We start from the raw sequence: 25,456 nt of genomic DNA on the forward strand, positions 1-25,456 counted from the left end.
AAAGATGATGGTAAAAATTTTCTCAATTTTTTTGACACCCTGTACAAAAACCTCCATAATTTCCTTAAAAATAGTCCAAATTAGTCCAAAGTTGTTTCAGTTTCTTTGGAAAACTTCATTTTTTATTTTAAAAGAGATTCCAAGTCAATATTCTTAATAGGGAATTTCTTACAGGCTCTCAAAGATGATGGTAAAAATTTTCTTAATTTTTTTGACACCCTGTACAAAAACCTCCATAATTTCCTCAAAAATAGTCCAAATTAGTCCAAAGTTGTTTCAGTTTCTTTGGAAAACTTCATTTTTTATTTTAAAAGAGATTCCAAGTCAATATTCTTAATAGGGAATTTCTTACAGGCTCTCAAAGATGATGATAAACATTTTCTCAATTTTTTTGACACCCTGTACAAAAACCTCCATAATTTCCTCAAAAATAGTCCAAATTAGTTTAAAGTTGCTTCAGTTTCTTTGGAAAACTTCAGTTTTTATTTTACAAGAGATTCCAAGTCAATATTGTTGATAGGAAATTTCTTACAGGCTCTCAAAGATGATGGTAAAAATTTTCTCAATTTTTTTGACACCCTGTACAAAAACCTTTATAATTTCCTCAAAAATGGTCCAAATTAGTCCAAAGTTGCTTCAGTTTCTTTGGAAAGCTTCAGTTTTTATTTTAAAACAGATTCCAAGTCAATATTGTTAATAGGGAATTTCTTACAGGCTCTCAAAGATGATGGTAAAAATTTTCTCAATTTTTTTGACACCCTGTACAAAAACCTCCATAATTTCCTCAAAAATAGTCCAAATTTATTCAAAAATACCTCAAATTGTTTGGAAAACCTCAGTTTCTATTTTAAAATTTACATTAAGTCAATATTCTTATTAGGGAATTTTTTACAGGTTGCCAAAGTTCTTATTAAGACTGAAAGGACTTAAGGCACAAAACAATGAAACATCCTTCTGAAATAGGAATGTCGTATATTAATCAACATTTATAAAATATTTTAAATTGTAACAAACATGACTAGATCCATACAGATTCAAAATATAAATTAATTAAATTAAACTTATGTGGTGGTTTGTTTGTTTGTTTTTCTCTTCTGTCTGTTATTATTATTATTATTATTATTATATCGACAACGAATCCGGGGGCGTCAGATCAAAAAAAGAAAAAAAACAAATGCCGCCCGCGGATTCGTTTGTTTTCATTTGAAAAAAAAAAAACAAAAATTAACCGAAAATTGATTTTTTAAATCGTGTCTTGCGGGTTTCATACATCACAAAAACAAAAAACAACAAAAACCGAAAAAATTATTGTTCGGGTTGTTTTTTTTTCATATTTTCTTTATTATTTTTTTTGTTTTTTGATTATTTGATTATCTACACAATTAATATGATTACAGCGGTTTCGTTTTTATTTAATTAAAATTGCGAGGGCGGCTTTTCGGCCTTAGTACGGTCCTTAAATAACAAAAGAAAAACCTAAACTCACACGATATGACACGCACGTCCTATGATATGAAGACACTAAATCAACTGTCGTTCGATTTAAAGCCTGCAGTGTAAACCCGCTCAAATAATGCACAAATGACCCCGTTTACTCCAAGAGGCTTTAAAACGAACCCTATTATAAGATGATATGTTCATTCACAGTCCTCTCACGGTAATTATTAATTAATTGAGAAAAAAAGGGAGGCGGTTATATAGGTGCGTTATTGCACTAATAAATGCCTAAACTGGGTGGGAGTTATGGCAATTTAACTCAAAGGAGATTTATTTGACTCCCTGGTCAGCTAGAAGATACATCTTTGAACTTTGAAGGGTTGAAAAGGGTGGAAATTCAAGGAAACCAAGGAAGTAAGCTATATAGCTGTATAGCCACAGTATTTCCTTATAAGAAGCCATTTATTTCATCTAGATATGTAGAATTGACTTAAAGTTATGAGACTTTAATTATAGAGAAGCTTATGAGATGGCGAACATTTTTCTAATTTTTTGGACATCCTGTACTAAAATGTCAATAATTTCTTCAAAAATGGTCCAAATTCGCTTTAAGTTGTCTTAATTTGTTAGGAAAACTTCAATTTATATTTTAAAAGACATTCCAAATCAATATTTTAAATAAGGAATTTTTTACAGGCTGTCAAATATGATGGTGTAATTTTTTTCATTTTCTTGGACACCCTGTACAAAAACCTCCATAATTTCCTCAAAAATGGTCCAAATTTGTTCAAAGTTGTCTTAGTTTGTTTGAAAAACTTCAGTTTATATTTTAAAAAATAGTCCAAGTCAATATTCTAAAAAATTAATTTTTTACAGGCTGTCAAATATGATGGTGTAAATTTTTTCGATTTCTTGGACACCCTGTACAAAAACCTCCATAATTTCCTCAAAAATTGTCAAAATTTCTTCAAAGTTGTCTGAATTTGTTTGGAAAACTTCAGTTTATATTTTAAAAAACATTTCAAGTCAATATTCTAAAAAATTATTTTTTTACAGGCTGTCAAAGATGATGGCGAAAATTGACCAAATTTTGTGGACACCCTGTACAAAAACCTCCATAATTTCCTCAAAAATTGTCCAAATTTGTTCAAAGTTATCTTAGTTTCTTTGGAAAACTTCAGTTTATATTTTAAAAAACATTCCAAGTCAATATTCTGAAAAATTAATTTTTTACACGCTGTCAAAGATGATGGCGAAAACTGACCAAATTTTTTGGACACCCTGTACAAAAACCTCCATAATTTCCTCAAAAATAGTCCAAATTTATTTAAGGTTACCTCAATTCGTTTAGAAATCCTTTTGTTTTACTTTAAAGAACAATCCAAGTCAATATTTCTAATGGGGAATTTTTTATAAGCTCTCAAAGATTAAGTCAAAAATAATGGGTAAAAGGGGTAGAAATTGAAGGGAATTAAGGAAGTAAGTTATATAGTTGTATAGCCACATTATTTTCCTACTAGAGGCTGTTTGTTTGATTAAAATATCTCAAAGTGAGTCAAAGTTATGGTAATTTAACTCAAAGGAGATTTATTTGAGTCCATGGTCAGTTAGAAGATACATCTTTGAACTTTGAAGGGATGAAAATGGTGGAAATTCAAGGAAATTAAGGAAGTAAGCTATATAGCTGTATAGCTACAGTATTTCCCTATAAGAAGCGATTTATTTCATCTAGATATGTAAAATTTACTTAAAGTTATGAGACTTTAATTATAGAGAAGCTTATGAGATGGCGAACATTTTTCCAATTTTTTGAACATCCTGTACTAAAACGTCCATAATCTCCTCAAAAATGGTCCAAATTCACTTTAAGTTGTCCTATTTTATTAGGAAAACTTCAATTTATATTCTAAAAGACATTCCAAATCAATACTTTAAATAAGGAATTTTTTACAGGCAGTCAAATATGATGGTGTAAATTTTTTCAATTACTTGGACACCCTGTACAAAAACCTTCATAATTTCCTCAAAAATGGTCCAAATTTGTTCAAAGTGACCTTATTTTGTTTGGAAAACTTCAGTTTATATTTTAAAAAACATTCCAAGTCAATATTCTAAAAAATTAATTTTTTACAAGCTGTCAAAGATGATGGTGAAAATTGACCAAATTTTGTGGACACCCTGTACAAAAACCTCCATAATTTCCTCAAAAATGGTCCAAATTTGTTTAAAGTGACCTTGTTTTGTTTGGAAAGCTTCAGTTTATATTTTAAAAAACATTTCAAGTCAATATTCTAAAAAAATAATTTTTTACAGGCTGTCAAAGATGATGGTGAAAATTGACCAAATTTTTAGGACATCCAGTACAAAAACCTCCATAATTTCCTCAAAAATTGTCCAAATTTGTTTAAGGTTACCTAAATTCGTTTAGAAATCTTTTTGTTTTAATTTAAAGAACAATCCAAGTCAATATTTCTAATGGGGAATTTTTTTACAAGCTCTCAAAGATTAAGTCAAGAATAATGGGTAAAAGGGGTAGAAATTTAAGGAAATTAGGGAAGTAAGCTATATAGTTGTATAGCCACATTATTTTCCTACTAGAGGCTGTTTATTTCATTAAAATATCTTAAAGTGAGTCAAAGTTATAGTAATTTAACTCAGAGAGGGTTTATTTGAGAATTCGAGTCCCTGGTCGGTCTGAATACAAATTCTTGTAATTTGAAAGGGTGAAAAGGGTGGAAACTCAGGAAATTTAAGAAATTCAGTTGCATAGCTGTATAGCTACACTAGTTTCCTACTAGAGGCTTTTTATTTCATTAAAATATCTCAAACTGAGTCAAAGTTATAGTAATTTAACTCAGAGAGGATTTATTTGAGAATTCGGGTCCCTGGTCGGTCTGAATAAAAATTCTTAAAGTTTGAAGGGGTTAAAAGTGTGGAAACTCAGGAAATTTAAGAAATTAAGCTACATAGCTCTATAGCTATACCATTTCCCTATAAGAAACCATTTATTTCATTTAAATGCTTGAAACTACCTAGAAGTTATAGAACTTTAATTAAGGAAAGGTTTATTGGAGAATTCACGTCCCTGATCGATGTAAATACGCAAAATGCACTGGAAAAACAAACGAATCAATCCAGGACCGCACTGAGCCCGAAAAAACCCAAAAAAAACCAAAAAAAAAAAAACCCAAAAACAATCGAAAAAATTACGGCCCGGTCTGCCCCTCTACGCGGGTGGATATGTAACGAGGGCTAAAGCTAATCCAACCCCGGGAGTAGTAAATAAGCTTCACACAGCCCAAAAATACGAGCACTTAAAACAGTGCCGGAAACTAATTTTTATTTATTTATTTCATTATAATAATTATTTTAATTAATTAATTAATTAATTACACTTTTTTTATTTAATTTTTTCCTTTTTTTTTTATTGGTTTTGTCATAGTTTAACTCTATAGTTTTCTCTCTCTTTGAAAAGTCGCTGTGAGTGAGTGAGCGAGCACAACTACGCAGCATCGACGTCGCGGGGGGGAGAAGGGGGGAGGATAGTAAGGAGAGAGGAGGGCGTCTTTTGTTTATTGGGGCGGCACATCAAAAATTATTGAAAGGGCGGCCTACGGAACAGGGGGGGGCGGATAAGAAGAGGGGGGCTGTTTAGCACTAAGCAATAGTAGTAGTAAAAATTGTTTTTTATTAATGGTGTGCCGCCCCTTTGATATTTCAATCATGCGTGATTATCACAGATAAAAAACACGTTTGCTGTCAAGTGGAGGGCGACCCCGCGACGCCCCCCTCTCCCTTGCTGTTGGCTTCGACTCGATTCATTAAATTATGGCGATTTCTTGTTTAATCTAAACCCTTAAGGTATCATTTAATTATTATTATTATTATATCGTAATAATAATTTATTTATTATTTTTTTGGCAGGATATCTCACCCTAATAAAAACGAGTTTAATTACACATCAGTCGCACCATATCAATAATAATATAATACAGTTATCACGGGGGGCGGCGGCAACAGGGGGGCGACCACCCCCCCTAAAAAAAAATCAAGATCACACTAAAAAAAGTCCTAAACGGGGTAAAAATTTGACGTAGTAACAGTTTTGTTGGGGCGGTGGGCGGCGGCATGGGCCCGCCCCTTTTCTCGGTCCTACCACGATTGTTCGTCATCACCCACAGTTTTCCTCCACTTAAATAAACGACACTATTATCGGACGCCGCACTACTACCGTACCACAACATCAACATCAACAACAACAACAACAACAACAATATTTGGCTATTTAAGGGCGACGGGGGGGCGGTAACGTAGAAGGGAGGACGAATTTTCCTTCTCCGTCTTCTTCTTCTTCTTCTTCTTCGCCGTCGTCTCCGTCTACCGTAGCAAACGTTAATAATTAATAAGAGAAGTACTACTAAAGGGCGGCTCTCGTAGGGCTGATGGAGGCGGCGGCTGCGATGACGATGATGATGAAAAAGGGCGGCGATGATGGCGAACTGGGCGGCGGCTGCTGTGGTGCCGCCCCAAGTGTTATAGTGGTGGTAGCAGTAGTAGTAGTAGTAGTAGTAATGGGGACGCAGACGAGCATCCATCACTGTGACAAAAAATTTAATTTAATTCGATTGGGCGGCGTTTTTTGTTCACCCCCTCACCCACCCAACCCCCCCGGTTTCGTTACTATGGGAACGCGGCGTTCGCTCGATAATCGGGGCCGCCCTCGGTCTCTCTTTTTTAACCGAGGTGGCTGTCGTATGGACCCGTACAGGGTTGCCACGTTTTGCACCAAGTATTTAATAACGGTATATTGTTTTACTGGTTTAATTTTTTTAATTGGAAACTCGTGACCCTAATCAGTTAGTGTAAATTATTTGAAAATTCATGTCCCTGATCGCTATGTGTATTGATTATAAATAATTTGGGGTGTCAATTGTTATTATCAAATTTTGCCCATTTTTCATAATAAAATGTTGTAGCTGAGTGTGCAGCTGCATAGCTACACCTTTTCAGTACTTATTGCAATTTATTTCATGCATTAATCTGAAAAAACTGAAAAGTTATTGGGATTTTTCCTGGCACACCTTTATTTAGACATTCACAGCTTGGATCTAGAGAAAGAGAAAAATTTTAATAGTTTTAGTTAAAATATGTTGAAGCTGTCTATATAGCTACATAGCCGCATCATTTCAGTACCATCTACCGTTTATTTCATCAGATTACCTGGAAAAACCGAGAAGTTATGATGATTTTTCCAGGCATACTTTTAATTAAAAAACTAAGTACAAAAACGCCCATAACTCCCTTAAAAAGTGTCTAAATTTGTCCAAACTTGCACCAAATTATTAAGAAAACTCCAATTTATTATAAAAAAAATACTTCAAGTCAATTTTCTTAATAAGAATTTTTTTACACGGAGTCAAAGTTGATGGTAACAATTTTTCAATTTTTTTTGGAGCCTAAGTACAAAAACACCCATAACTCCCTCACAAATTGTCCAAATTTGTCCAAACTTGCACCAAATTATTAAGAAAACTCCAATTTATTTGAAAAACAATATTTCAAGTCAATTTTCTTAATAAGAAAATTTTTACACGGAGTCAAAGTTGATGGTACCAATTTTTCAATTTTTTTTGGACCCTAAGTACAAAAACGCCCATATCTCCCTCAAAAATGGTCCAAATTTGTCCAAACTTCCACCAAATTATTAAAAAAACTCCAATTTATTATAAAAATAATATTTCAAGTCAATTTTCTTAATAAGAAATTTTTTACACGGAGTCAAAGTTGATGGTACCAATTTTTCAATTTTTTTGGACCCTTAGTACAAAAACGCCCATAACTCCCTCAAAAACTGTCCAAATTTGTCCAAACTTGCACCAAATTATTAAGAAAACTCTAGTTTATTATAAAAACAATATTTCAAGTCAATTTTCTTAATAAGAAATTTTTTACATGGAGTCAAAGTTGATGGTACCAATTTTTCAATTTTTTTTGGACCCTAAGTACAAAAACGCCCATAACTCCCTCAAAAACTGTCCAAATTTGTCCAAACTTGCACCAAATTATTAAGAAAACTCCAATTTATTATAAAAATAATATTTCAAGTCAATTTTCTTAATAAGAAATTTTTTACACGGAGTCAAAGTTGATGGTACCAATTTTTCAATTTTTTTGGACCCTTAGTACAAAAACGCCCATAACTCCCTCAAAAACTGTCCAAATTTGTCCAAACTTGCACCAAATTATTAAGAAAACTCTAGTTTATTATAAAAACAATATTTCAAGTCAATTTTCTTAATAAGAAATTTTTTACATGGAGTCAAAGTTGATGGTACCAATTTTTCAATTTTTTTTGGACCCTAAGTACAAAAACGCCCATAACTCCCTCAAAAACTGTCCAAATTTGTCCAAACTTGCACCAAATTATTAAGAAAACTCCAATTTATTTGAAAAACATTATTTCAAGTCAATTTTCTTAATAAGAAATTTTTTACACGGAGTCAAAGTTGATGGTAACAATTTTTCAATTTTTTTTAGACCCTAAGTACAAAAACGCCCATAACTCTCTCAAAAACTGTCCAAATTTGTCCAAACTTGCACCAAATTATTAAGAAAACTCCAATTTATTTGAAAAACAATATTTCAAGTCAATTTTCTTAATAAGAAATTTTTTACACGGAGTCAAATTTCATGGTAACAATTTTTCAATTTTTTTTGGACCCTAAATACAAAAACGCCCATAATTCCCTCAAAAACTGTCCAAATTTGTCCAAACTTGCACCAAATTATTAAGAAAACTCCAATTTATTTGAAAAACATTATTTCAAGTCAATTTTCTTAATAAGAAATTTTTTACACGGAGTCAAAGTTGATGGTACCAATTTTTCATTTTTTTTGGAGCCTAAGTACAAAAACGCCCATAACTCCCTCAAAAACTGTCCAAATTTGTCCAAATTTGCACCAAATTATTAAGAAAACTCCAATTTATTATAAAAATAATACTTCAAGTCAATTTTCTTCAAAAGCCGAGAAGTTATGATGAATTTTCCAGGCATACTTTTAATTAAAAAACTTGAATTCCTGATCAACTTGAATCATTATTTTGACACTTTAAATAAAAAATACGCTGAAGCTGACTATATAGCGACATAGCTACACTATCCCAGCACCCACTGCTGTTTATTTCATTAGTTTATCCTGAAAAACCGTAAAGTTATGAAGCTTTTTCTAGACCATGTTTCATTTGGACTAATAATTGTTTATCTTAAAAGAATTTTGAATTTGGACACTTTTGATTAAAAAATGTTTGTAGCTGTTTATATAGCTGTATAGCTACACCATGTCAGTACCTTTTGCTGTTTATTTCATTACAGTATCTTCAAAAACCTTGAAGTTATAAAACATTTGCTAGACGATGTTTCATTTGACCTAATAACCGTTTAACTTATCAGAAAATTGAAATTTTGACACTTTTAAGTGAAAAATTGATGTAGCTGTTTATATAGCTGCATAGCTACACTATCACAGTACCTATTGCAGCTTATTTCATTAATTTATCTCAAAAAACCGTAAAGTCATGGAGCTTTTTCTGAACCATGTTTCATTTGATCTAATAACTGCTAATCTTATCAGAAAATTAAAATTTTGACACTTTTAAGTGAGAAATTGATGTAGCTGTTTATATAGCTGCATAGCTACACTATTACAGTACCTATTGCTGCTTATTTGACTAATTTATCTTAAAACCTAGTGAAGCTATAAAAGCTTTTCTTGTACCAAGTTTAATTTGAAAAAGTAACTAAGTACAAAAACATATCTCCCATAACTCCCTCAAAAACTGTCCAAATTTGTCCAAACTTGCACCAAATTATTAAGAAAACTCCAATTTATTTGAAAAATAATATTTCAAGTCAATTTTCTTAATAAGAAATTTTTTACACGGAGTCAAAGTTGATGGTACCAATTTTTCAATTTTTTTTGACCCTAAGTACAAAAACGCCCATAACTCCCTCAAAAACTGTCCAAATTTGTCCAAACTTGCACCAAAATATTAAGAAAACTCCAATTTATTATAAAAATTATACTTCAAGTCAATTTTCTTAATAAAAAATTTTTTACACGGAGTCAAAGTTGATGATAACAATTTTTCAATTTTTTAGAACCCTAAGTACAAAAAAGCCCATAATTCCCTCAAAAATTGTCCAAATTTGTCCAAACTTGCACCAAATTATTAAGAAAACTCCAATTTATTATAAAAATAATATTTCAAGTTAATTTTCTTAATAAGAAATTTTTTACACGGAGTCAAAGTTGATGGTACCAATTTTTCAATTTTTTTTGGAGCCTAAGTACAAAAATGCCCATAATTCCCTCAAAAATTGTCCAAATTTGTCCAAACTTGCACCAAATTATTAAGAAAACTCCAATTTATTATAAAAATATTATTTCAAGTCAATTTTCTTAATAAGAAATTTTTTACACGGAGTCAAAGTTGATGGTAATAATTTTTCAATTTTTTTTGGACCCTAAGTACAAAAACGCCCATAACTCCCTCAAAAATTGTCCAAATTTGTCCAAACTTGCACCAAATTATTAAGAAAACTCCAATTTATTTGAAAAACAATATTTCAAGTCAATTTTCTTAATAAGAAATTTTTTACACGGAGTCAAAGTTGATGATAACAATTTTTCAATTTTTTTTGGACCCTAAGTACAAAAACGCCCATAACGCCCTCAAAAATTGTCCAAATTTGTCCAAACTTGCACCAAATTATTAAGAAAACTCCAGTTTTCATTATTACAGTACCTATTGCTGCTTATTTGACTAATTTATCTCAAAAAACAGTGAAGATATGAAGCTTTTCTTGTACCAAGTTCAATTTGAAAATTCACACTCCCAATCACCTTGCCTATTGAGTATAACTGTTTTTCTTAGCGGGAAATTTAAAACTTTGACACTTTTGAATAAAAAAACGCTGTAGATGCTTATGCAGCTTTATACCTACACTATTTTAGTACCTATAACTAATAATGTCATTTATTTATTTTAAAAAATTGCACAGTTATAACGCTTTTCCTCTAGTGGCAACTCTTCGCCCTGTTCACTTTGAATACCAATAAAATCAGTTAGTTTTGCCCGGGAAATTTAAAATTATGTCATAGCTGACTACTCAACTTCATAGATACGCTGTTGCCTTAATTCCGATTCCCTAAAACTCCCCTTGAAAAAACAACTTGGCAAACCCGCACAGACTAGAGCAAAAAAAATAAAAGAGTGAGTGAGTGAGAGCTAGTAGTACCTTGTAGTCAAACGTCAGTCTCCATGGTAACCGCATTAATGTTGTTATTTTGGCGTCGCGACGTCGGGTTGCTGCAGTTCTGTTTGCGGGTCAGCTGATCTCGCGTCACCAGCAGACCCTCCTCGAGCTCGACCAGGTCGCTCGAGGACTCGCTCAGCGACCCCTGGGGGCGGATCATTTTTGTTAAAAAATGATAAGTAATGCTGTAGATACGAGGAAACTTATAAGGACCTTTTTGATAAAGAAACTCACTGGCTTTCATATGAAACTAAAATCAATAAAATCCTTACAGTAGTTTCAAAGATATTGGGATTTTTGTAAAGCCTTTGACTGTATCAAGATTTTTTTTAATGTACCGAAAAACAGTTGAATAACTCCAAAAGTGCTGTAGTGAGGAGGAAACTTGTAAGGACCTTTTTTGTTAAGAAATTCATTGGCTTTCATATGAAACTAAAATCAATAAAATCCTTACAGTAGTTTCCAAGATATTGGGATTTTTGTGAAGCCTTTGACTGTATCAAGATTTTTTTTAATGTACCGAAAAACAGTTGAATAACTCCAAAAGGGCTGTAGTGAGGAGGAAACTTGTAAGGACCTTTTTGGTAAAGAAACTCACTGGCTTTCATATGAAACTAAAATCAATAAAATCCTTACAGTAGTTTCCAAGAGATTGGGATTTTTGTGAAGCCTTTGACTGTATCAAGATTTTTTTGAATGTACCGAAAAACAGTTGAATAACTCCAAAAGGGCTGTAGTGAGGAGGAAACTTGTAAGGACCTTTTTTGTTAAGAAACTCATTGGCTTTCATATGAAACTAAAATCAATAAAATCCTTACAGTAGTTTCAAAGATATTGGGATTTTTGTAAAGCCTTTGACTGTATCAAGATTTTTTTTAATGTACCGAAAAACAGTTGAAAAACTCCAAAAGGGTTGTAGATACGAGGAAACTTGTAAGGACCTTTTTGGTAAAGAAACTCATTGGCTTTCATATGAAACTAAAATCAATAAAATCCTTACAGTAGTTTCAAAGATATTGGGATTTTTGTGAAGCCTTTGACTGTATCAAGATTTTTTTGAATGTACCGAAAAACAGTTGAATAACTCCAAAAGGGCTGTAGATACGAGGAAACTTGTAAGGACCTTTTTTGTTAAGAAACTCATTGGCTTTCATATGAAACTAAAATCAATAAAATCCTTACAGTAGTTTCAAAGATATTGGGATTTTTGTAAAGCCTTTGACTGTATCAAGATTTTTTTTAATGTACCGAAAAACAGTTGAATAACTCCAAAAGGGCTGTAGTGAGGAGGAAACTTGTAAGGACCTTTTTTGTTTAGAAACTCATTGGCTTTCATATTAAACTAAAATCAATAAAATCCTTACAGTAGTTTCCAAGATATTGGGATTTTTGTGAAGCCTTTGACTGTATCAAGATTTTTTTTAATGTACCGAAAAACAGTTGAATAACTCCAAAAGGGCTGTAGTGAGGAGGAAACTTGTAAGGACCTTTTTTGTTAAGAAACTCATTGGCTTTCATATGAAACTAAAATCAATAAAATCCTTACAGTAGTTTCAAAGATATTGGGATTTTTGTGAAGCCTTTGACTGTATCAAGATTTTTTTGAATGTACCGAAAAACAGTTGAAAAACTCCAAAAGGGTTGTAGATACGAGGAAACTTGTAAGGACCTTTTTTGTTAAGAAACTCATTGGCTTTCATATGAAACTAAAATCAATAAAATCCTTACAGTAGTTTTAAGGACCTTTTTTGTTAAGAAACTCATTGGCTTTCATATTAAGCTAAAATCAATAAAATCCTTACAGTAGTTTCAAAGATATTGGGATTTTTGTGAAGCCTTTGACTGTATCAAGATTTTTTTGAATGTACCGAAAAACAGTTGAATAACTCCAAAAGGGCTGTAGTGAGGAGGAAACTTGTAAGGACCTTTTTTGTTAAGAAACTCATTGGCTTTCATATGAAACTAAAATCAATAAAATCCTTACAGTAGTTTCAAAGATATTGGGATTTTTGTAAAGCCTTTGACTGTATCAAGATTTTTTTTAATGTACCGAAAAACAGTTGAATAACTCCAAAAGGGCTGTAGTGAGGAGGAAACTTGTAAGGACTTTTTTTGTTAAGAAACTCATTGGCTTTCATATTAAACTAAAATCAATAAAATCCTTACAGTAGTTTCAAAGATATTGGGATTTTTGTGAAGCCTTTGACTGTATCAAGATTTTTTTGAATGTACCGAAAAACAGTTGAATAACTCCAAAAGGGCTGTAGTGAGGAGGAAACTTGTAAGGACCTTTTTTGTTAAGAAACTCACTGGCTTTCATATGAAACTAAAATCAATAAAATCCTTACAGTAGTTTCCAAGATATTGGGATTTTTGTGAAGCCTTTGACTGTATCAAGATTTTTTTTAATGTACCGAAAAACAGTTGAATAACTCCAAAAGGGCTGTAGTGAGGAGGAAACTTGTAAGGACCTTTTTGGTAAAGAAACTCACTGGCTTTCATATGAAACTAAAATCAATAAAATCCTTACAGTAGTTTCCAAGATATTGGGATTTTTGTGAAGCCTTTGACTGTATCAAGATTTTTTTGAATGTACCGAAAAACAGTTGAAAAACTCCAAAAGGGTTGTAGATACGAGGAAACTTGTAAGGACCTTTTTTGTTAAGAAACTCATTGGCTTTCATATGAAACTAAAATCAATAAAATCCTTACAGTAGTTTCAAAGATATTGGGATTTTTGTGAAGCCTTTGACTGTATCAAGATTTTTTTGAATGTACCGAAAAACAGTTGAATAACTCCAAAAGGGTTGTAGATACGAGGAAACTTGTAAGGACCTTTTTTGTTAAGAAACTCATTGGCTTTCATATGAAACTAAAATCAATAAAATCCTTACAGTAGTTTCCAAGATATTGGGATTTTTGTGAAGCCTTTGACTGTATCAAGATTTTTTTTAATGTACCGAAAAACAGTTGAAAAACTCCAAAAGGGCTGTAGTGAGGAGGAAACTTGTAAGGACCTTTTTGATAAAGAAACTCATTGGCTTTCATATGAAACTAAAATCAATAAAATCCTTACAGAAGTTTCCAAGATATTGGGATTTTTGTGAAGCCTTTGACTGTATCAAGATTTTTTTGAATGTACCGAAAAACAGTTGAATAACTCCAAAAGGGCTGTAGTGAGGAGGAAACTTGTAAGGACCTTTTTTGTTAAGAAACTCATTGGCTTTCATATGAAACTAAAATCAATAAAATCCTTACAGTAGTTTCAAAGATATTGGGATTTTTGTAAAGCCTTTGACTGTATCAAGATTTTTTTTAATGTACCGAAAAACAGTTGAAAAACTCCAAAAGGGTTGTAGATACGAGGAAACTTGTAAGGACCTTTTTGGTAAAGAAACTCATTGGCTTTCATATGAAACTAAAATCAATAAAATCCTTACAGTAGTTTCAAAGATATTGGGATTTTTGTGAAGCCTTTGACTGTATCAAGATTTTTTTGAATGTACCGAAAAACAGTTGAATAACTCCAAAAGGGCTGTAGATACGAGGAAACTTGTAAGGACCTTTTTTGTTAAGAAACTCATTGGCTTTCATATGAAACTAAAATCAATAAAATCCTTACAGTAGTTTCAAAGATATTGGGATTTTTGTAAAGCCTTTGACTGTATCAAGATTTTTTTTAATGTACCGAAAAACAGTTGAATAACTCCAAAAGGGCTGTAGTGAGGAGGAAACTTGTAAGGACCTTTTTTGTTAAGAAACTCATTGGCTTTCATATTAAACTAAAATCAATAAAATCCTTACAGTAGTTTCAAAGATATTGGGATTTTTGTGAAGCCTTTGACTGTATCAAGATTTTTTTGAATGTACCGAAAAACAGTTGAATAACTCCAAAAGGGCTGTAGTGAGGAGGAAACTTGTAAGGACCTTTTTGGTAAAGAAACTCACTGGCTTTCATATGAAACTAAAATCAATAAAATCCTTACAGTAGTTTCCAAGATATTGGGATTTTTGTGAAGCCTTTGACTGTATCAAGATTTTTTTGAATGTACCGAAAAACAGTTGAAAAACTCCAAAAGGGTTGTAGATACGAGGAAACTTGTAAGGACCTTTTTTGTTAAGAAACTCATTGGCTTTCATATGAAACTAAAATCAATAAAATCCTTACAGTAGTTTCAAAGATATTGGGATTTTTGTGAAGCCTTTGACTGTATCAAGATTTTTTTGAATGTACCGAAAAACAGTTGAAAAACTCCAAAAGGGTTGTAGATACGAGGAAACTTGTAAGGACCTTTTTTGTTAAGAAACTCATTGGCTTTCATATGAAACTAAAATCAATAAAATCCTTACAGTAGTTTCAAAGATATTGGGATTTTTGTGAAGCCTTTGACTGTATCAAGATTTTTTTGAATGTACCGAAAAACAGTTGAAAAACTCCAAAAGGGTTGTAGATACGAGGAAACTTGTAAGGACCTTTTTTGTTAAGAAACTCATTGGCTTTCATATGAAACTAAAATCAATAAAATCCTTACAGTAGTTTCAAAGATATTGGGATTTTTGTGAAGCCTTTGACTGTATCAAGATTTTTTTGAATGTACCGAAAAACAGTTGAAAAACTCCAAAAGGGTTGTAGATACGAGGAAACTTGTAAGGACCTTTTTTGTTAAGAAACTCATTGGCTTTCATATGAAACTAAAATCAATAAAATCCTTACAGTAGTTTCCAAGATATTGGGATTTTTGTGAAGCCTTTGACTGTATCAAGATTTTTTTTAATGTACCGAAAAACAGTTGAATAACTCCAAAAGGGCTGTAGTGAGGAGGAAACTTGTAAGGACCTTTTTTGTTAAGAAACTCATTGGCTTTCATATGAAACTAAAATCAATAAAATCCTTACAGTAGTTTCAAAGATATTGGGATTTTTGTGAAGCCTTTGACTGTATCAAGATTTTTTTGAATGTACCGAAAAACAGTTGAATAACTCCAAAAGGGTTGTAGATACGAGGAAACTTGTAAGGACCTTTTTTGTTAAGAAACTCATTGGCTTTCATATGAAACTAAAATCAATAAAATCCTTACAGTAGTTTCCAAGATATTGGGATTTTTGTGAAGCCTTTGACTGTATCAAGATTTTTTTTAATGTACCGAAAAACAGTTGAAAAACTCCAAAAGGGCTGTAGTGAGGAGGAAACTTGTAAGGACCTTTTTGATAAAGAAACTCATTGGCTTTCATATGAAACTAAAATCAATAAAATCCTTACAGAAGTTTCCAAGATATTGGGATTTTTGTGAAGCCTTTGACTGTATCAAGATTTTTTTGAATGTACCGAAAAACAGTTGAATAACTCCAAAAGGGCTGTAGTGAGGAGGAAACTTGTAAGGACCTTTTTTGTTAAGAAACTCATTGGCTTTCATATGAAACTAAAATCAATAAAATCCTTACAGTAGTTTCCAAGATATTGGGATTTTTGTAAAGCCTTTGACTGTATCAAGATTTTTTTTAATGTACCGAAAAACAGTTGAAAAACTCCAAAAGGGTTGTAGATACGAGGAAACTTGTAAGGACCTTTTTGGTAAAGAAACTCATTGGCTTTCATATGAAACTAAAATCAATAAAATCCTTACAGTAGTTTCAAAGATATTGGGATTTTTGTGAAGCCTTTGACTGTATCAAGATTTTTTTGAATGTACCGAAAAACAGTTGAATAACTCCAAAAGGGCTGTAGTGAGGAGGAAACTTGTAAGGACCTTTTTTGTTAAGAAACTCACTGGCTTTCATATGAAACTAAAATCAATAAAATCCTTACAGTAGTTTCCAAGATATTGGGATTTTTGTGAAGCCTTTGACTGTATCAAGATTTTTTTTAATGTACCGAAAAACAGTTGAATAACTCCAAAAGGGCTGTAGTGAGGAGGAAACTTGTAAGGACCTTTTTGGTAAAGAAACTCACTGGCTTTCATATGAAACTAAAATCAATAAAATCCTTACAGTAGTTTCCAAGATATTGGGATTTTTGTGAAGCCTTTGACTGTATCAAGATTTTTTTGAATGTACCGAAAAACAGTTGAAAAACTCCAAAAGGGTTGTAGATACGAGGAAACTTGTAAGGACCTTTTTTGTTAAGAAACTCATTGGCTTTCATATGAAACTAAAATCAATAAAATCCTTACAGTAGTTTCAAAGATATTGGGATTTTTGTGAAGCCTTTGACTGTATCAAGATTTTTTTGAATGTACCGAAAAACAGTTGAATAACTCCAAAAGGGTTGTAGATACGAGGAAACTTGTAAGGACCTTTTTTGTTAAGAAACTCATTGGCTTTCATATGAAACTAAAATCAATAAAATCCTTACAGTAGTTTCCAAGATATTGGGATTTTTGTGAAGCCTTTGACTGTATCAAGATTTTTTTTAATGTACCGAAAAACAGTTGAAAAACTCCAAAAGGGCTGTAGTGAGGAGGAAACTTGTAAGGACCTTTTTGATAAAGAAACTCATTGGCTTTCATATGAAACTAAAATCAATAAAATCCTTACAGAAGTTTCCAAGATATTGGGATTTTTGTGAAGCCTTTGACTGTATCAAGATTTTTTTGAATGTACCGAAAAACAGTTGAATAACTCCAAAAGGGCTGTAGTGAGGAGGAAACTTGTAAGGACCTTTTTTGTTAAGAAACTCACTGGCTTTCATATGAAACTAAAATCAATAAAATCCTTACAGTAGTTTCCAAGATATTGGGATTTTTGTGAAGCCTTTGACTGTATCAAGATTTTTTTTAATGTACCGAAAAACAGTTGAATAACTCCAAAAGGGCTGTAGTGAGGAGGAAACTTGTAAGGACCTTTTTTGTTAAGAAACTCATTGGCTTTCATATGAAACTAAAATCAATAAAATCCTTACAGTAGTTTCAAAGATATTGGGATTTTTGTGAAGCCTTTGACTGTATCAAGATTTTTTTTAATGTACCGAAAAACAGTTGAATAACTCCAAAAGGGCTGTAGTGAGGAGGAAACTTGTAAGGACCTTTTTGGTAAAGAAACTCACTGGCTTTCATATGAAACTAAAATCAATAAAATCCTTACAGTAGTTTCCAAGATATTGGGATTTTTGTGAAGCCTTTGACTGTATCAAGATTTTTTTTAATGTACCGAAAAACAGTTGAATAACTCCAAAAGGGCTGTAGTGAGGAGGAAACTTGTAAGGACCTTTTTGGTAAAGAAACTCATTGGCTTTCATATGAAACTAAAATCAATAAAATCCTTACAGTAGTTTCAAAGATATTGGGATTTTTGTGAAGCCTTTGACTGTATCAAGATTTTTTTGAATGTACCGAAAAACAGTTGAATAACTCCAAAAGGGCTGTAGATACGAGGAAACTTGTAAGGACCTTTTTTGTTAAGAAACTCATTGGCTTTCATATGAAACTAAAATCAATAAAATCCTTACAGTAGTTTCAAAGATATTGGGATTTTTGTGAAGCCTTTGACTGTATCAAGATTTTTTTTAATGTACCGAAAAACAGTTGAATAACTCCAAAAGGGCTGTAGATACGAGGAAACTTGTAAGGACCTTTTTTGTTAAGAAACTCATTGGCTTTCATATGAAACTAAAATCAATAAAATCCTTACAGTAGTTTCCAAGATATTGGGATTTTTGTGAAGCCTTTGACTGTATCAAGATTTTTTTTAATGTACCGAAAAACAGTTGAAAAACTCCAAAAGGGCTGTAGTGAGGAGGAAACTTGTAAGGACCTTTTTGATAAAGAAACTCATTGGCTTTCATATGAAACTAAAATCAATAAAATCCTTACAGAAGTTTCCAAGATATTGGGATTTTTGTGAAGCCTTTGACTGTATCAAGATTTTTTTGAATGTACCGAAAAACAGTTGAATAACTCCAAAAGGGCTGTAGTGAGGAGGAAACTTGTAAGGACCTTTTTTGTTAAGAAACTCATTGGCTTTCATATGAAACTAAAATCAATAAAATCCTTACAGTAGTTTCCAAGATATTGGGATTTTTGTAAAGCCTTTGACTGTATCAAGATTTTTTTTAATGTACCGAAAAACAGTTGAAAAACTCCAAAAGGGTTGTAGATACGAGGAAACTTGTAAGGACCTTTTTGGTAAAGAAACTCATTGGCTTTCATATGAAACTAAAATCAATAAAATCCTTACAGTAGTTTCAAAGATATTGGGATTTTTGTGAAGCCTTTGACTGTATCAAGATTTTTTTGAATGTACCGAAAAACAGTTGAATAACTCCAAAAGGGCTGTAGTGAGGAGGAAACTTGTAAGGACCTTTTTTGTTAAGAAACTCACTGGCTTTCATATGAAACTAAAATCAATAAAATCCTTACAGTAGTTTCCAAGATATTGGGATTTTTGTGAAGCCTTTGACTGTATCAAGATTTTTTTTAATGTACCGAAAAACAGTTGAATAACTCCAAAAGGGCTGTAGTGAGGAGGAAACTTGTAAGGACCTTTTTGGTAAAGAAACTCACTGGCTTTCATATGAAACTAAAATCAATAAAATCCTTACAGTAGTTTCCAAGATATTGGGATTTTTGTGAAGCCTTTGACTGTATCAAGATTTTTTTGAATGTACCGAAAAACAGTTGAAAAACTCCAAAAGGGTTGTAGATACGAGGAAACTTGTAAGGACCTTTTTTGTTAAGAAACTCATTGGCTTTCATATGAAACTAAAATCAATAAAATCCTTACAGTAGTTTCAAAGATATTGGGATTTTTGTGAAGCCTTTGACTGTATCAAGATTTTTTTGAATGTACCGAAAAACAGTTGAATAACTCCAAAAGGGTTGTAGATACGAGGAAACTTGTAAGGACCTTTTTTGTTAAGAAACTCATTGGCTTTCATATGAAACTAAAATCAATAAAATCCTTACAGTAGTTTCCAAGATATTGGGATTTTTGTGAAGCCTTTGACTGTATCAAGATTTTTTTTAATGTACCGAAAAACAGTTGAAAAACTCCAAAAGGGCTGTAGTGAGGAGGAAACTTGTAAGGACCTTTTTGATAAAGAAACTCATTGGCTTTCATATGAAACTAAAATCAATAAAATCCTTACAGAAGTTTCCAAGATATTGGGATTTTTGTGAAGCCTTTGACTGTATCAAGATTTTTTTGAATGTACCGAAAAACAGTTGAATAACTCCAAAAGGGCTGTAGTGAGGAGGAAACTTGTAAGGACCTTTTTTGTTAAGAAACTCACTGGCTTTCATATGAAACTAAAATCAATAAAATCCTTACAGTAGTTTCCAAGATATTGGGATTTTTGTGAAGCCTTTGACTGTATCAAGATTTTTTTTAATGTACCGAAAAACAGTTGAATAACTCCAAAAGGGCTGTAGTGAGGAGGAAACTTGTAAGGACCTTTTTTGTTAAGAAACTCATTGGCTTTCATATGAAACTAAAATCAATAAAATCCTTACAGTAGTTTCAAAGATATTGGGATTTTTGTGAAGCCTTTGACTGTATCAAGATTTTTTTTAATGTACCGAAAAACAGTTGAATAACTCCAAAAGGGCTGTAGTGAGGAGGAAACTTGTAAGGACCTTTTTGGTAAAGAAACTCACTGGCTTTCATATGAAACTAAAATCAATAAAATCCTTACAGTAGTTTCCAAGATATTGGGATTTTTGTGAAGCCTTTGACTGTATCAAGATTTTTTTTAATGTACCGAAAAACAGTTGAATAACTCCAAAAGGGCTGTAGTGAGGAGGAAACTTGTAAGGACCTTTTTGGTAAAGAAACTCATTGGCTTTCATATGAAACTAAAATCAATAAAATCCTTACAGTAGTTTCAAAGATATTGGGATTTTTGTGAAGCCTTTGACTGTATCAAGATTTTTTTGAATGTACCGAAAAACAGTTGAATAACTCCAAAAGGGCTGTAGATACGAGGAAACTTGTAAGGACCTTTTTTGTTAAGAAACTCATTGGCTTTCATATGAAACTAAAATCAATAAAATCCTTACAGTAGTTTCAAAGATATTGGGATTTTTGTGAAGCCTTTGACTGTATCAAGATTTTTTTTAATGTACCGAAAAACAGTTGAATAACTCCAAAAGGGCTGTAGATACGAGGAAACTTGTAAGGACCTTTTTTGTTAAGAAACTCATTGGCTTTCATATGAAACTAAAATCAATAAAATCCTTACAGTAGTTTCAAAGATATTGGGATTTTTGTGAAGCCTTTGACTGTATCAAGATTTTTTTTAATGTACCGAAAAACAGTTGAATAACTCCAAAAGGGCTGTAGTGAGGAGGAAACTTGTAAGGACCTTTTTTGTTAAGAAACTCACTGGCTTTCATATGAAACTAAAATCAATAAAATCCTTACAGTAGTTTCAAAGATATGGGGATTTTTGTGAAGCCTTTGACTGTATCAAGATTTTTTTTAATGTACCGAAAAACAGTTGAATAACTCCAAAAGGGCTGTAGTGAGGAGGAAACTTGTAAGGACCTTTTTTGTTAAGAAACTCATTGGCTTTCATATGAAACTAAAATCAATAAAATCCTTACAGTAGTTTCAAAGATATGGGAATTTTTGTGAAGCCTTTGACTGTATCAAGATTTTTTTTAATGTACCGAAAAACAGTTGAATAACTCCAAAAGGGCTGTAGTGAGGAGGAAACTTGTAAGGACCTTTTTTGTTAAGAAACTCACTGGCTTTCATATGAAACTAAAAACAAAAAATTCTTACAGTAGTTTCCAAGATATTGGGATTTTTGTGAAGCCTTTGACTGTATCAAGATTTTTTTTAATGTACCGAAAAACAGTTGAATAACTCCAAAAGGGCTGTAGTGAGGAGGAAACTTGTAAGGACCTTTTTTGTTAAGAAACTCATTGGCTTTCATATGAAACTAAAATCAATAAAATCCTTACAGTAGTTTCAAAGATATTGGGATTTTTGTAAAGCCTTTGACTGTATCAAGATTTTTTTTAATGTACCGAAAAACAGTTGAAAAACTCCAAAAGGGTTGTAGATACGAGGAAACTTGTAAGGACCTTTTTTGTTAAGAAACTCATTGGCTTTCATATGAAACTAAAATCAATAAAATCCTTACAGTAGTTTCAAAGATATTGGGATTTTTGTAAAGCCTTTGACTGTATCAAGATTTTTTTTAATGTACCGAAAAACAGTTGAATAACTTCAAAAGGGCTGTAGTGAGGAGGAAACTTGTAAGGACCTTTTTGGTAAAGAAACTCACTGGCTTTCATATGAAACTAAAATCAATAAAATCCTTACAGTAGTTTCAAAGATATGGGGATTTTTGTGAAGCCTTTGACTGTATCAAGATTTTTTTTAATGTACCGAAAAACAGTTGAATAACTCCAAAAGGGCTGTAGTGAGGAGGAAACTTGTAAGGACCTTTTTTGTTAAGAAACTCACTGGCTTTCATATGAAACTAAAATCAATAAAATCCTTACAGTAGTTTCAAAGATATGGGAATTTTTGTGAAGCCTTTGACTGTATCAAGATTTTTTTTAATGTACCGAAAAACAGTTGAATAACTCCAAAAGGGCTGTAGTGAGGAGGAAACTTGTAAGGACCTTTTTTGTTAAGAAACTCACTGGCTTTCATATGAAACTAAAAACAAAAAATTCTTACAGTAGTTTCCAAGATATTGGGATTTTTGTGAAGCCTTTGACTGTATCAAGATTTTTTTTAATGTACCGAAAAACAGTTGAATAACTCCAAAAGGGCTGTAGTGAGGAGGAAACTTGTAAGGACCTTTTTTGTTAAGAAACTCATTGGCTTTCATATGAAACTAAAATCAATAAAATCCTTACAGTAGTTTCAAAGATATTGGGATTTTTGTAAAGCCTTTGACTGTATCAAGATTTTTTTTAATGTACCGAAAAACAGTTGAAAAACTCCAAAAGGGTTGTAGATACGAGGAAACTTGTAAGGACCTTTTTTGTTAAGAAACTCATTGGCTTTCATATGAAACTAAAATCAATAAAATCCTTACAGTAGTTTCAAAGATATGGGGATTTTTGTGAAGCCATTGACTGTATCAAGATTTTTTTTAATGTACCGAAAAACAGTTGAATAACTCCAAAAGGGCTGTAGTGAGGAGGAAACTTGTAAGGACCTTTTTTGTTAAGAAACTCACTGGCTTTCATATGAAACTAAAATCAATAAAATCCTTACAGTAGTTTCAAAGATATTGGGATTTTTGTAAAGCCTTTGACTGTATCAAGATTTTTTTTAATGTACCGAAAACAGTTGAATAACTCCAAAAGGGCTGTAGTGAGGAGGAAACTTGTAAGGACCTTTTTGGTAAAGAAACTCACTGGCTTTCATATGAAACTAAAATCAATAAAATCCTTACAGTAGTTTCAAAGATATGGGGATTTTTGTAAAGCCTTTGACTGTATCAAGATTTTTTTTAATGTACCGAAAAACAGTTGAATAACTCCAAAAGGGCTGTAGTGAGGAGGAAACTTGTAAGGACCTTTTTTGTTAAGAAACTCACTGGCTTTCATATGAAACTAAAATCAATAAAATCCTTACAGTAGTTTCCAAGATATTGGGATTTTTGTGAAGCCTTTGACTGTATCAAGATTTTTTTTAATGTACCGAAAAACAGTTGAATAACTCCAAAAGGGCTGTAGTGAGGAGGAAACTTGTAAGGACCTTTTTTGTTAAGAAACTCACTGGCTTTCATATGAAACTAAAATCAATAAAATCCTTACAGTAGTTTCAAAGATATTGGGATTTTTGTAAAGCCTTTGACTGTATCAAGATTTTTTTTAATGTACCGAAAACAGTTGAATAACTCCAAAAGGGCTGTAGTGAGGAGGAAACTTGTAAGGACCTTTTTGGTAAAGAAACTCACTGGCTTTCATATGAAACTAAAATCAATAAAATCCTTACAGTAGTTTCAAAGATATGGGGATTTTTGTAAAGCCTTTGACTGTATCAAGATTTTTTTTAATGTACCGAAAAACAGTTGAATAACTCCAAAAGGGCTGTAGTGAGGAGGAAACTTATAAAGACCTTTTTTGTTAAGAAACTCACTGGCTTTCATATGAAACTAAAATCAATAAAATCGTTACAGTAGTTTCCAAGATATTGGGATTTTTGTGAAGCCTTTGACTGTATCAAGATTTTTTTGAATGTACCGAAAAACAGTTGAATAACTCCAAAAGGGCTGTAGTGAGGAGGAAACTTTTAAGGACCTTTTTTGTTAAGAAACTCATTGGCTTTCATATGAAACTAAAATCAATAAAATCCTTACAGTAGTTTCAAAGATATGGGGATTTTTGTAAAGCCTTTGACTGTATCAAGATTTTTTTGAATGTACCGAAAAACAGTTGAATAACTCCAAAAGGGCTGTAGTGAGGAGGAAACTTTTAAGGACCTTTTTTGTTAAGAAACTCATTGGCTTTCATATGAAACTAAAATCAATAAAATCCTTACAGTAGTTTCAAAGATATTGGGATTTTTGTAAAGCCTTTGACTGTATCAAGATTTTTTTTAATGTACCGAAAAACAGTTGAAAAACTCCAAAAGGGTTGTAGATACGAGGAAACTTTTAAGGACCTTTTTTGTTAAGAAACTCATTGGCTTTCATATGAAACTAAAATCAATAAAATCCTTACAGTAGTTTCCAAGATATTGGGATTTTTGTGAAGCCTTTGACTGTATCAAGGAGGATCATTTTTTACCGAGGAGTAAAAGGGGGGACTTCTTAAGTACCTTTTTCATGTGTTGACCCAATGTGCCGGGCAAATAGGGGCAACTGGTCACGTGATTAAAGTTCTGACTCTGCATCTCCTCCTGATCGGTCTCCCGGTGGTAGAAGTAGTTGAAGTTCGAGACGATGACGGGCACGGGGAGGGCGATGGTGAGGACGCCGGCGATCGCGCATAAGGAACCGACGATTTTGCCCCATACTCCCACGGGCCTGTAAATTCGATTGTTTTTTTTTTTTTGTTTGTTTTTGAGGGTGGAGGGAGTTTATAATTGTCAAGCAAGCCATGCACTGTTTTTTTTTTAGTGGAAGAAGGGATGGGAGGGTCGTTTTTAAAAAGCGCATGCGGGGTTGCCTAAGTACGACTGAGGGCAAAGGGGGGGTGTTTCAGTGGATAAAATCGGAAAATTCTTTGTTCCGAGCATATAATACAATAAATAATATACATATACAAAAAAATATGTCAAGCATATACAATTTAATCTGTACACCGAGCAAGACAGCAAATTATGTTCAGCCTTCACAACATCGAATATTAATAATAATAATATACATATAGAAAAAAAGGGAAAACAAATATGTATAAGAGGGAGACACCGTTCTCTTAAGTTTATTTATTAATTAACATTTTTATGGCCACTGGACGCGTTCTTCGGAGCAAAGAATTTTCTATTATTTTCTCACTCGCTCATTCTGTGTGTGTGTGTTTTGGTATGGATGATCGGTCGGTACGTGTGTCAAATGGAAAAAAAAAATTTGTTACATGGTAGCGCCCCTCGTGAGCCTCACTTGAGGGGGGTTACCACGTAAGTGTCTATTAGGCTACTTAGCTACGTTGTTGCTCTAACTATTAGTGTTTATTTCATGAATTTTTATGGAAAATTTGAGGAGTTATGAAGGGGTTTCTAGGGAGAGTTTTATTAAAAAAATCATAGGCATGATCAGTTTGAAAATTGAAATTATGGCATTTTTAGTGGAAATT

The 25,456-nt window shown here is 32.4% G+C and overlaps 1 protein-coding gene and 1 long non-coding RNA gene across 10 annotated transcripts in view; both read right to left on the reverse strand.

Annotated features, from left to right (window-relative positions):
* Positions 1-1,333: 1,333 nt before the first annotated feature.
* Positions 1,334-25,456, reverse strand: part of LOC126747124 (potassium voltage-gated channel protein Shaker) — an 80,597-nt gene continuing 56,474 nt past the window's right edge. Inside the window, exons 7-9 of one of the 2 annotated variants that reach the window (XM_050455613.1) lie at positions 24,480-24,687; positions 10,737-10,899; positions 1,334-6,034 (exon numbers count right to left, since the gene is read on the reverse strand). In XM_050455613.1, coding sequence (XP_050311570.1) covers positions 10,744-10,899; positions 24,480-24,687 — 364 coding nt within the window. In that variant the 3' untranslated portion in view covers positions 1,334-6,034; positions 10,737-10,743. Of the gene's footprint in view, positions 6,035-10,736; positions 10,900-24,479; positions 24,688-25,456 lie in introns of those variants that run through there. The other variant, XM_050455612.1, reaches the window with a different exon arrangement.
* On the reverse strand, positions 11,177-23,763 carry LOC126747128 (uncharacterized). 8 transcript variants are annotated; one of them, XR_007664097.1, is made up of 8 exons: positions 23,596-23,763; positions 23,051-23,414; positions 19,778-21,051; positions 17,594-18,139; positions 15,956-16,319; positions 13,772-14,317; positions 11,696-11,877; positions 11,177-11,331 (listed from the first exon to the last, which is right to left on the reverse strand). It is a non-coding gene; the product is annotated as an uncharacterized LOC126747128 (long non-coding RNA). The 8 variants fall into 8 exon arrangements; XR_007664102.1 differs by lacking the exon at positions 11,696-11,877; XR_007664098.1 differs by lacking the exon at positions 11,177-11,331 and having other exon boundaries at positions 11,355-11,877; positions 14,136-14,317.

Source organism: Anthonomus grandis, chromosome 19, assembly GCF_022605725.1.
Source record: "Anthonomus grandis grandis chromosome 19, icAntGran1.3, whole genome shotgun sequence".
Lineage (NCBI taxonomy): Eukaryota > Metazoa > Arthropoda > Insecta > Coleoptera > Curculionidae > Anthonomus > Anthonomus grandis.